The 13,184-nt window shown below is 41.3% G+C and overlaps 1 protein-coding gene across 1 annotated transcript in view; it reads right to left on the bottom strand.

Moving 5' to 3' along the window:
• Positions 1 to 4,157: 4,157 nt before the first annotated feature.
• The window catches only part of iars1 (isoleucyl-tRNA synthetase 1), a 55,142-nt gene continuing 46,115 nt past the window's right edge, over positions 4,158 to 13,184 (bottom strand). The window contains exons 28-34 of the mRNA XM_070959099.1: positions 12,081 to 12,176; positions 9,370 to 9,546; positions 8,974 to 9,094; positions 8,660 to 8,785; positions 7,985 to 8,131; positions 6,364 to 6,516; positions 4,158 to 5,523 (exon numbers count right to left, since the gene is read on the bottom strand). Of these exons, the coding sequence (XP_070815200.1) occupies positions 5,441 to 5,523; positions 6,364 to 6,516; positions 7,985 to 8,131; positions 8,660 to 8,785; positions 8,974 to 9,094; positions 9,370 to 9,546; positions 12,081 to 12,176 (903 nt within the window). The 3' untranslated portion in view covers positions 4,158 to 5,440. The remainder of the gene's footprint in view (positions 5,524 to 6,363; positions 6,517 to 7,984; positions 8,132 to 8,659; positions 8,786 to 8,973; positions 9,095 to 9,369; positions 9,547 to 12,080; positions 12,177 to 13,184) is intronic.

Below are 13,184 nucleotides of genomic sequence, written 5' to 3'. Positions count from 1 at the left end.
AGTGATGTAATTAAAAGAGGGTAAACCATGAACTGACTGGCAAACAGTCGCTTAAGCACACGCCAGCGTCCTGGACATTACATGAACAACTGATTAACTTGGTTTTTCAGTCAGCCTTGACCACAGAACTACCTAATTAAACAGAGGGTTACTAACTTAAAATTAAAATTAACCCCCCTAACCCGTGGCTTTCCTATAGGTTATACTGCCTTCCGGCTTTACATCTTAAAACTACAATTTTCCTAATGTCATTTAAAGAGCCATAAACTTAACTAAAACATTAACGTTAACCTCAGTCTGGAGTCTGGTGCCTGGAGAGTTTCCACCGTTCCATTTTGGGTCCCAACCTTCATTCACAGGCATCACACAAACAGCCGTAATAATAAACACACTTGTTTTTTAAAACTCCTTTACTTACTGTTGTCCTTGCTCGCCTCAGTCCGTGTGGCCTGTAAACGTCGTTTTAAAATTTAAGACTGTAGTTGCGATTAGCTAGCGCTAAGTGCTAACTTGCTAGCGTTTAATTTTCTCGATAATAAACTCCAAGCCAAACTTAAAATATGAACACTTACCACAGGTTTGAAGACATGCAGATCCCTCAAAGATTCTTCTATCCTTGTGGAATGAAAAATATTTTGTCTTCTGCACAATGAATATAACCTTTTTCAAAATTGTGAATGTCTCATAAACATATTAAAGATGGCTGCCGGAAGAGACATGCCAACTGCCACAAAACACCAGAAGAAGAAAACAGACGTTGCTGGTTGCATAGCAGGCAAGACAAAAATAGACACATTAGATTATAAATGAATACATGAACCTGATAACAAAGCTATCATTTGTCAGTCCAAATGATTTGTTGGGGCTGATACTGATTTAAGGCCTGATGGCTGTGAATACTGAAGTCATGTCCTCAGTATATTTTTTCCTGATGTTTACAGGAATATGGAGATTGTAATAATCTAGGGCAGTTACATTCAATACATTTTACAATAAAAACAAACTGAACATTGTGGAAATATTTAAGGCTGATTTCAGTGTTTTTAATATCAACATATTCAGAGACTGTCAGGCTATAGTTCCACTGCTTTGGGTGTCGGGTTAATTCCACTCATTACACACCTCCCAAAGCCAAAATAACAAACATGCCAATGTTCTCTTACCTATGGTTCTAGCTTGTTTGAGGTTGTATTTGCTGCTGTCATTCTGCAGCGGGCAACATGCAGGGTGCTAAAAATTGATTTACTGGCAGAGATTTAGATTTTTCCATTACGCAGCACATGTGTGTTGCCAGGGTGGGTTATTGGCTTATGTATTCTTGAAAACACACCCGTCGTTGTCCTGCACTGTGGCGAAACTTTTGTTCTCTGCTGACTGTAATGAGTTGAGTTGTCCATTATTAGAGTTAGATGACAGGGGTCATGTTCACTTCACCCAGGCCGCATACTGTATTCCTGTGATGTCTATCAGCAGATGGGTCGCTGACCTCCTCTCTTAGCCGGGCCGGGGTGTGCGGAGGCACAAATGGAGCAGCAGGAGCAGATGGGAGCGAGACGGATGAGAGAAGGATGAGACAGAGCTGTGTGCTTAATATTTAACCAGTGAAGCAGCATGCTGCTCCGCCCAGGAGGGGAGGAGGATAAAACCATCACACTCAAGTGACACTGATTATAGAGATGCTGGAGTTCACAGGTGGAAAGTTAAGTACTGTATTATCATATACTCCTCACATTTTGAGGGGGTACTTTTTCTGAAGTGCTGAGGAGATTTTACACTTTTCCTCCACAATTTTTCACTCTGAGTAACCACACTTTACCTTCCAACATCAGAGCACTTTTTAATGTTTCTGCTAATGCTTTTTTACCTCACTCCCCTCAGGCAAGAGGCTGCGATAGATCAAGACCAAAACTTCAAGCAACATGAATAATGTCTCCCCAATTGCAGCTGGCCTCATCAACAAGGCCCAGGAGCCCCACTGATAACGACTTTTATCCTGCTCCATGGACACGACATGATGCACTGACATAAAGTCCGCACACCTGCCTCAATACATTATCATCTTTTGGTTTATCATGTCTGTGCATTGCATATATTCTTCATAGTGTGAACTTATGCACATTATTTAGTCAATATTTTGCACATTTCATTCTCTTCATTTTGAAACAATGTCTTTTTTATATTTATCTTTCTACACTTATGTTTTTATTGTAAATTTTAGTTTTTCCACTATCCACTATCTATTTATGATTCTTGACTTTTGCTGTACTTGTGTATTTCCTTTTCCTTTCTCTTTTTATTTATTATTTTAATTAAAGTGAATGATTGGAGTATGTCTTTCACCACTGTGTGTAATCTACTTTGGGTATGATGGGTAAAATGTCACAGTTACTGGTTACTGGTTAAATAGGCACAGATGAGTTGGTACTTATCTGAAGGATTCAGGGTTGGGCTTTACACTTAATGGGGGGAGAAGCAGTTTACTGTAGATTGTGTAGAGCCAATGTTCAGAAACATTAAGGTAGATTAATACTGTAATTGTGTGTTTAACTTGCAAATTAATAGGAGATATAGAGTTTGATGTTGTAAAGTCCAAAGCAGAAGTCAGGTTCTGCAGCAGTGCCCCCAACAGAGAGTTACCTGAACTGCCAACATGCAGTCCTCCCTCCTGGCCACTTCATTAAAACACACACACACACACACACACACACACACACACACACACACACACACACACACACACACACACACACACACACACACACACACACACACACACACACACACACACACACACACACACAGAGGACTACTCACTACGTTGGCTGCTGCAGACCAGTGGGAACCAGGTTTCACAGACACAAATTAACACCATGCCTGTGGACGTCAGTACCCTATAAACATCCCCTGCAAAAGCCAAGTCAGCCTAACACTACGTTTAATCAGCAGGCAAATCAGACCTCAAGGTCACACGTTATTAGAGAATAATGTTATGTTCAACACTGAGACATTATTAACTGTCTTTTTTTCCTCCCAGTCTTTAACAGAGCTAGCATGCCTCTGTATTCGTGTCTACAGTCAAAAGTTTTGTTTCCATTTTTAGTAACAAGTGACTCCATTCAAATCGTGTCAACAGTCAGTCTCTCATTCAGATCAAATGGAGCTCGCAGAATGACCCAGTGGAAGATTAACTCTTCTTTCCGTGGGCAGCAAGTTACTGGGTCAGCTGCTTTTCATCACTCAAACCTGAAACAAGAAAGAGCGCCATACCTTTATCTGGATGGCAGAATCCTCAGGTCGTTGGGAGCCAGGTGGTTAACAGGGACCATGAAAAAGTTTCTCCAAAATATGTCTAGTTAGGGAGAATGGTACCATCACACCACGTGGTTGTATTTCTAGGCAGAGGACCCCAATATTTCACACTGGGTTTTCCCGACAATGACAGAGTTAGAAACAGTCAAGTGGCCTCATTTTGACCAGTTAAGCACGATTCATCTTCCCCTGGTAGCCTCTTAATGTTGACAAAGCACATCTTACTCCTTTAGAAAGAGAAAACAGGCTGTCCCCTTCCTCTGCTCATTCAGTTGTACTGCACACATTTTCTGAACATTTTGGGAGGTAGACTTATTGATACCAGTCTTAAATCTGTCCATTTGTTATGAACCTGGAGCTAGCAGCCAGTTAGCTTAGCCTTGCACAAAGACTGAAATCAGGGGAAAGCGATAATTAACACATTATATCTAGTTTGTTTAATCCGAACAAAAACCAAAATGTAAAAACAACAATTTGTGGTTTTCGGGAGGTACCTGGTGCAGTGACTTCCTGGACTCTCCACTGGTTGCCTGGTAGCTACATATGTTCAAGAAACAGTATGCACATTACCCCACAAATAAACTACAAATTATCTTTCTTGTAATTTGAAAGAAATGCCAGTAGTCAGATTTCATTACCTTGCTACCTAGCTAGGCAAGCTGCTTTCCTGTTTCCAGTCTTTATGCTAAGCTAAGCTAAGCTGAGCAGCTGCTGGCTATGGATACATATTGAAAAGACTTGAGAGTGGTATCAATCTTTTCATCACACTCAAGTGAATAGGCATATTTACCAAACTAGTCAGACTACTATCTTTAAATTCACTGATAGCTGCTGAAGACATAGAGAATCCTTTTTGTTTTATTTGCTGTTGTTAAAGAAAGTACGACAAGTCTGTCAAAACGTCTCAGGTGACCACATGAACAAAGGCAAACAAAGATTTCCATATCTGCAGCTGAGTCTGTCTGCACAGATAATGTTTCCCCGCTTGTCATACAAAGGTCTGAGGGAGCAGAAAGAAAACATGCTGATTCTTAGCCACCTTTGATTTATTCCACTTGTCACTTAAAATAGTACATTATCCATTTGTTGCTCCTTTTATTAGAGAACCCTTTTGTCCTGAAGGTACAGCGGCCTGAAAATCCATTTCACCTCTTAAATGCCTTTAGAGCTGTCAAAGAATTCCCAATGCAATGAACAGAATAGGTTTATCTGTTAAATTCAAGAATGTGTGTAAGCACAATAGGTCAAATTGGTTTCCCAATTATGAGCCACAGCAATAATTACTCTGTTCTAAGGTCGCCTCAAATAAATCTTGAAGGAAAGTAGCTGGAATATTTTTTGTCATTAGCATAAAAATGAAACCACATCCATTGTTAATATTGACAGCTAGAAAGGTGAAACAGTCCCCTACAACCTTTATTTCCAACAAGCTTTACTGAAACATGAGTGAAAAATATCTTTAAATTTGAGGTAAATGAACCTTTGGCATTTCTTTCTGGTGTAGTTTGATGTCTCGTTTTCTGTCCATCAAATAAACAATTCCCACTTCCCATGACCGGCCACTTCACACTGTGACATTCACACATATACCCAGCTGGTCTATTCATCTGTTATGTATGAATAATAATTCTGTTCTTGAAGAGCATCCACTCTTGGGTGAGGAAATCATGTAAATCTCTTCTCTGTCCAGAATAAATATAGCCGGGCGTCACATTGTGCTTTCTTAGAAAACTGTCATTTGCTGACTAATTTAAGACAGTATGGGGGAAAGAAGGTGCGACAGGGAGAACAGTATTGTAAGTCTTGGCTAAACACGATTGTTAATGACAGCTACCATCACATCTTTGAATTGGTTGAAACAGATAAAAATTTCTGGACTTCTCTCAGAAATTTCAAGACGTGTGTGATAGTGACTCTGTAGATCAACAGTTGTGAACTTGACAAACAAGCCTGCTTTCGCATCAGGATTTCCAAAGACGATCGAAATGACTGACACCACTTCATGCCATTAATTCACTTTACATCAAAGGGCCTGTTTGTGGGATTTTAGCGGTAAAAACTTAATTCAGGGAACCTGTGAGGCATCAGGGACAAAAGCAGATGCCAAGATCCTCAGACGGCATCTCTGGATTTATGCTTCGGCGGTTGTAGGAAGAACTCTCACAAAGAGAGTTTTGGTGTCTAGGGATTTCACTGATGAGTCAGCTGGCAGCTCTGAAACCAGAGAGACGTTGAATTAATCACAAAATGTGTTTGTTTACATTTCTGGATGAAATTAACTGTGGAAAAACATTTAAGCAATCACCAAAAATTGCAGTTTTCAAAAAAAATCTCCAAAGGGAAGGGTGGTTTAGTTTATTTGAATTAAAAAGAAAAAACACTGAGCATCATTAAGCAATGTGCAATAAATTTTTCATCCATAATGCACCATTTTATTTCATCCAATTTGTCCCATCATATCAGAGCTACTTACGAACTGACCTGTTCACTCATGGATGAGAGGACATCCAACCCCCTCTAGCATTTCATTAATTTTAATGTAACCTATGCTGCAGAACCACAACTGAAGCACGTTGACTAAACAAAGAGAAAGTGATATTTATAGTATCTGACTGTGTATAGAAAACTAAAACTCATAGTCACTTTCATGTTTGGGATGTGGAACAATATTGTGAAGTCAAATTGATTTGTCTCTGTCAGCTGAAAACTGAAAATTTAGTCTTTTCAGCTCTCCTGGTTTTCCTTGCTTCAGCGAGATGCGAAGACAATTCAAATGAAATAATAAACATAAATAATCATCATATCACTGAAATTAAAATGTCTGAGCAGCCTGAAGTCAATATGATAAATCGCATTGTCTTAAATGTGTCGTATGTTGGTGCCAGCTGACAGAAGAGCCTTCATCCCTCAATAAGTTCTAATCAATCTGTTCTGATCAATCTGATTCTCTGTACATCAACTGACCTTAAGTCAGTTTAAAAGCCCTCTAAGTAGATGCTACACCCGGGGCAAACTGGGTGCAAAGTCAGCATGAAATCCATCTTTTCATCTTACCCTGGGTGAGGTCCTGATCCAGGTAGAGCTTGAGATATCTGCTGCGGAGGCCGAAGACCTTGGCAGCCTCAGACAGCAGACCTGAAAAGTTGAGCCCATTCTGGCCCACTGGGTTCACCAGCAGGAGGGTGCCCAGCTCTCCTGTCTGGCATTCTAGAGGAGAGAGAGAAGCATTGAGGAGAAGCGAACTAGACAGATTGTACTTCCTTTACAAATGAAGAAATGATTGGCTTGTTAGTGAACCTTGTTCACAAGTCCTGGGAAGGGATGTGACCAAGCTAAGCCTTGCCATGGGAAAAGAGAGGAGGCAGAGAGGAGGAAGGATGGATCAAAAAGAGGAGACGAGGGAGAGAGAAAGCCTGGCTGATCAATTGATAGATGTAGGGGTGGAGGTGAAAGAATGTGAATGACTTAAAGGATAAAACTGGATTTTAGTAGATTTCCTTCAGCACAATGAACACTGGGATCAACTACATTGATTATGCGTTGATTCCAGTTGTGGAAAATAACTAACTGCATTCAAATGACAGCTTCAGTTTCCAGTTACTGGATGCATTGCTATATTTTAATGTACCTGACAGTATATAAAGTAGTTAAAGGAATAGTTCCGCATTTTGGGACACACACTCGCTTTCTTTTTGTGCGAAGCTACAGCCAGCAGCCGGTTAGCTTAGCTTAGCTTAGCATTAAGACTAAAAACAGCAGAGCAGCTAGCCTGACTCTGTCAAAGGATAAAAAAAGAAGTCTGCTTACCTGCACTAGAGCTCATTAATTAACTTGTTATATCTACTTTTTTTTAATCTGGCATAAGCTTTTTATGCAGGATGCCCTTCCTTCCTGCCCTCCCCTCCCCATTTCTCCGGGCTTGGGAGCGGTAATTAGGAATGCACTGGCTTGTGCATCTCGAGTAGCTGGGGAGCAACCCAAGGTTCAAGGTTTTGCCCAAGACTGGAGGACGTGGGGATCGAACCGCTGACGGTTCGATCAGCAGACAGTTGCGGTTTTATGAGAGGGTACATGCTGGACTATTTCTCTGCACAGGACCAGGTTAGCTGCTTCCCCAGATTTTTTTGTGAGCTAACTCTCAGCAAAGAAATCTATTAATCAATAAATGAATCTTTTTTGGTTAAAGGGGATATCTGGTGTGCAGCCAGGTGACATAAGTCATAAACACAACAGTGGAAAACATGCATACAACAATTATTTTCGAAAGTGTCAGACTATTCCACTGAAATTGGCTCCATCTGAAACATGAATACAGGACATTCATTTGTGATTTATACAGAGTGGCACGGCTAATTTTACTTAAGAAAAAGATCACGTTTATTCTTAGAACCATTGAGGACTTTAAAGCGTCTGGGTCAGACAGTGGTTTGAGTGTCAAAAACAAAGCATCCACCCTGTTGGAGCTATGATGCTATGTGCATTTTGTTAAATAAAGCTTTGATGACAAAAATAAAACTTGTCAGCATGAGAAATTCACTGTTGGTTTTGGTCTGTCCAGGGGATTGGTAATTAAAAACAGTGACTTTTAATGGTGGGAAGGACCGACTTATCAGACGTGCATGGCTGTACAGTACGTGTGTGTGTGTGTGTGTGTGTGTGTGTGTGTGTGTCTCACCAGCTGGTTGTGCGTTGCAGAGCAGCAGGTTCACATAAGGACAAAGGGGAGAGTCGGTGGTGGGGGTGGGGCCAGGGGAGGAAGAGCCTGAAGTCACTGACAAAGTTTTCCCGCTCAGAGCTTGAAGGTCCACTTTACTGGTCAACTCTGTAATCAACAGACAAGCACAGGGGAGCTTTAGACTTGCATTTGTATCACTACAGAGGACCTAACCTGACAAAACCATCAGAGGCTATGAGACGAGTCAAAAAAATAACGAAACACAACAATTGATCATTGCTGGTAAAGGGATCCTCAGACCATCAGGCATAAATACATTAATCCAGTTTTTAACATGTACATTCACCACCTGCACATTGTAAACTTCATTGTATATAGTGTTTACGGTCTCATCATTTGTTGTATATATTGTTTGTTTATTTTCTGTTTTTACACTACATAACTTACTGTTCAGTCTTTTTTTGTTGTTATATTTTTAATAATGTTCTAATTTATTTAGTCCCTTTTGGGGCCCCACAGTACAGTAAACGTTCAGTACTTTAATCATATAGGATAACCAACAGTCACTCACAAGTAATATGAGACGTTTCTACTGTGACAGTGATTCATTGAGGAAGATGAGAAAGAGAAAGAGCTGCATTTATGTCTCTCTGATGGGCCAAAACCTGCTCTCACCCGTCCCGCCGTTGAAGAATCTGAGCTGGGTGTTGTTGGTTCCAAAGATGCTGCTGCTCACTTTCTTCAGCTTGTCCAAGTCTAGTCTGTTGTCGCCTTTGGGATTCTCCAACAGCACCACGCCCTCTGAAGAACAAACCAGTCAGACAGGATTGCTAATGACGTTAACAGGCCTAGTATGTAACCTTCTATCACAAAAATCAGCAGAGCTTCAATTTCCTAAATAACCAAAGACATTTTAACTGTTCAACATATTGCTGTTAACACTTTCCTGGCTGGAGAAACAGACTTCCTCTATGGTTCCCACATGTTACCTTGTTCTTTGTTGTTGACCTTCACCCTGAGGTTCACATAAGTGCAAGCTGGTCCATTTAGAGGAGCCAGAGGGGCTGAAGAGCCCTTTATTATGGTTAACTCCAGGTCTGAGCCCTTCAGCTGCAAAAAAACACAACCAAAAACACCTTAGTTGTACCAACTTAAATACATTCAGAGAGCAGTCATAAGTGGAATGAGATAAAAACTGCCACGATTAAAAAGACATTTTGGCCCTAAAATCAACCATTGAAATATTATTCACACTTATGATCACATTGTCTGTTCCCAACACGTTTCATAATGTGGTACACAACAAGCTGCCTGTTGAACTGAACTTGCATCAAACTAAAACAAGCAACCAATGGCCCCCTCTGCCCCAAGGTGTCCTTTCATACCTGAGTCTTTTCTTCGATGATGACGCTGGCGGTCTTGGGGACCGGGAAGGGCAACAGTGGAGCCTTGGTGGTAGCCAGGATAAAGTCAGTGTGAGCCTGGATCACAGAGTCCAAGTACTCCCCCTGTGGCTGGCAGCGGTAGTGCACGGTTATCTCATCTGATGGCACCAAATGGCCCTGAGAGACAAGTGATTGAGAATAGTAGAGCAGGTCGTGGGTTTTAATATGTTCATTTGTACCAAACAGTGTTTATCCGAAAGTTTCTACAGTATCAGAAGGGCTGAAAGACACAATGATTTACTAACGATAAGTGAGTAAATATGCTAAAAGTACTGCTTCAGTAGCTCTTCAAACAACAAAACACAATAATCTGCAATTTGGATTAGAAAAAGCTGTTATCTGGATGAAAGCAAATGACTGTCAAGGACAAGAAGAATTACAATTTTGTGACAAGTAAACCTCTTTGGAGCTTTTGTTCTCTTCTATAAGTAAATACAATCTGGAAGAAACAGTTACCTGAACAAAGGTGGTAAAGGGGGTGGGGGTTAAACAAAATGGAAGGGCAGACAAAAAAGAGGGTAGGGATTAAAAGGCAAAAACAGACAGTATAGGAACAAATAAAGGCAGGAGGAAATGCAGGCAGGTTTTTTCGTTGGATGAAAGCCCATCTATTTTGGCATTGTGTGCTGCCAGCTTCCTCTAACCTTGACACATTCAAACACATTGATCTCATCCTAATCTGCAGTGTGCAGCCGCGCACGCCTGTGCACAGCCACACACATTCATATTGGCTGTGCAGTACACACACACACACACGCGCACACTCACAAACTCATACGCACACTCCAATTGCAGTATGTGGCTCAAGGGCAGAGGAATAACGTTAGCTAGATACAGAGGAGCAGTCAATCAATGGAGGAAGGTTTATAGGCTTTTCCTGCCAAGTCAAGGTACTGACCCTTCCCTGAAGGGGCTGGTACATTTCGTGTGTGTGTGTGCATATGTGAACACGTCAGATGGAGCTATAGAGATCTCCAGTTTGTGAGCAGTCCAATAAAACAAACAAACAAAAAATGGGAAATGCTGACCCCTGTTTCTCAACCCTGCATATGTTCAGACGCAAGACACAAACACCCACTCAAACGCTGACAAAAACACACATGCACACCTACAATCTACTAGCAAACATGTCAAAAGAATTGTTAAAAATTAATTCCCATCCCCGGGGTGGAAAATTCCTAACAGATCTCAGTTTGAAATAACTGGAGGAATTTAGCCTGGCCGGGAGCCAGTGCACACCACTGCTATAGGGGGACGGAAAAAACTGTTTGTTGCTTGTGAAAACAAGGGGCTGTTGGCTAATCCGTCTTTACTCCCCAGACCACTTCAAAGCTCCAACATTAGAATCTGAAAGGGGCCAGACTGTAATTAAGCTTCCATTAAGCCTGCCTTATGATGGAGAAACTTCTCACTGTGACGCTGCAGTGGAAAGATTTCAGAACTGCCCTGACAAAATTAGCATCGGACATAAAGAGGAAGGGGGGAGGGCGGGGTGATCAAAGGGGGGGGGGGGGTGTAACAAAAAAAATACAGCTATTTTTTTTTTTTAAGCATGGAGAACATGGTGGAGCTGCAACTAATGATTATTTTCACTATCGGTTTCAACGTGATGTCATGAGATTACTTTTTTTTGGAGGCCCAGAAGTGACAAATTGTGGTAAAAACATTTTTTGGTTTTGGTACAGATTCAATCATTAATCTATTCACTATTTTCCAAAACAATATTTCTCATTTTCCTCATCACATTTCAACTTTTTCTAATGCGTATATTATAATGAGAAGAGTTTGTCACAGCTGAGAAGCTGTAAAACAAGACTGACAAGTATTTTTCTTATAGGTCCAAATGTGGAAGATTTCATCCAGCAGTGACGTTGCTAACTGCAACCAGCTGAATACCCCTCGTCTCATCCTCCCCTATAGTAGCCATGAAAACCACAAAACATGCTTTCTGGATCCAGTGTTTGGTTTGTCCGTTCTGGGCTACTATAGAACATGGCGGTGCAAAATGACAGACTCTGTGAAAGAAGACCCACACTCATACTCTAAGGGAACAAAAACACCTATTTTAATGAAAACATATGAATACTATATTTCATTTCTGCCAACAGATCCCCCTAATTCCTACATACTGGACCTTTAATAAATACTTATATACTTAGTTCTTATACATTTTCTGTTCATCGAATCAACATTTAGCTCCACTGTACTGATCAAAATACTGCACAAGTATTTTAACAGTGCATTTCTAAACCTAGAGAGCCTGCAGCGTCACAACTCTGCCAGGGGAGGACGTGCAGGTTGTTGTCATCATCCTTTAAAATACCAAACAGAATGCTGTGTAAATATTTGAGTCCTGACGTGCTGGGTTCCTGAACGCTTCTCATACTTACACTCGATTTCCTCTTTGCTGCTTATCGGTCATACATTACTCATCACCCAACAGCCTTGAATGTCTTCCAGAACAACTCCTCAAACAGCCTCAGTGGTGTGTTTTGCTCACCCTGGCACAGCCCTGATTGCATGTATTGGCAAAGTGTTTCAAATGTGTCATATTCTATTAATTAGACACTGGATTGTAAAATTCACTAGTGGTGTGTTATGTGTCACTCCTGCTTCCAGAGCTAGGAGTGCTCCTGAAATAATTGTCCCACCTTCTTGCGTAGTTTCTGAATGCGGTTGATGACCTCTCGGGCAACGCCTTCATCCAGCATGGACTGGTCAGGGGTGACATCCAGCAGCACCAGGACCTAAAGGACAACAGCAGAGTTGAAGCTACATGTTGAACTGATCACAGAACTATTGGAATGTTTCCAAAGACTGTCAAGAAGACTGCCCCATCTGAGTTTATTTAATTTATGAATCTGGGCCAGAGGGAGTTTTTTCCTCCAACCCCAATTCCAAAAAGTTGTGTATAACATAGATAAAAACAGAATAAATCATTTGCAAATGAACTATGTTTACAACAGCGGTTTTACAAAGTGTTCCCGAGCCCATGAAGTGATATCCTTAGTACAATCATGTTTCTCAGAGTGCTGAACCTCGCTCCATCCTCGCTTGTAAACGACTCAGACTTTTGAGGAGGATGCAGTCATGAAGTTAAGGAAGGTGTGGGGAGCCTCCGGGCCACATACAGCCCGCAACCCATGAGGCAATTCATAAGTACAAAAAAAGCATCTCACAGGTTGATATCACAACAATGTATGATGGCGACTGCCAAGAAAAGGAAAGCAGAGTGGACAAAGGACAGTTTTTTGTTGAAGTAAAAGGAAAGCCACAGTGCTAAAGTTAGTTTGTGGGGATGAGCTCATAGTGATGAAAAAGGTGAATTTCAAGAATCTTTACTGCTACAAACATGCTAAACTGGGTGAGCTTCGATAAAGTTAACGCTCCTCTGCAGAGTTTGGGTGCCCACCAAGCAGCTTTTGAAAGACCACACTCTGACAGAGACAGTGTTATGTAGGCAGGTTTTGTGGTGAGCGAGCTAATAGCTGAGAAGCTGAAACCTCATTCAGAAAGAGAATTTGTGATGAAGTGCCTTGTTGCTACTGCAGAGCTGCTGCAGAGCTGCTGCACTGGTCCAACTAAAATAGTTTCCAAGAGTCTGTTTGTCTGGAATAATTTATAGAGATGAAGAGAAAACCTGTGAAAGCAAAACTCAGTGTTATCAAGTGTCTGTGTGATTTGGCCTTCATGGTGGACATTACCAAGTACCTCAGAGCCGAACCTGAAGCTCCAGCAGCTTCTGAGCTCTGTGC

The sequence above is a fragment of the Chaetodon trifascialis genome, chromosome 3 (assembly GCF_039877785.1).
Source record: "Chaetodon trifascialis isolate fChaTrf1 chromosome 3, fChaTrf1.hap1, whole genome shotgun sequence".
Classification (NCBI taxonomy): Eukaryota; Metazoa; Chordata; class Actinopteri; order Chaetodontiformes; family Chaetodontidae; genus Chaetodon; species Chaetodon trifascialis.
The sequence above is the reverse complement of the archived record's forward strand: the minus strand, read 5'-3'. Positions and strand labels throughout refer to the sequence as shown.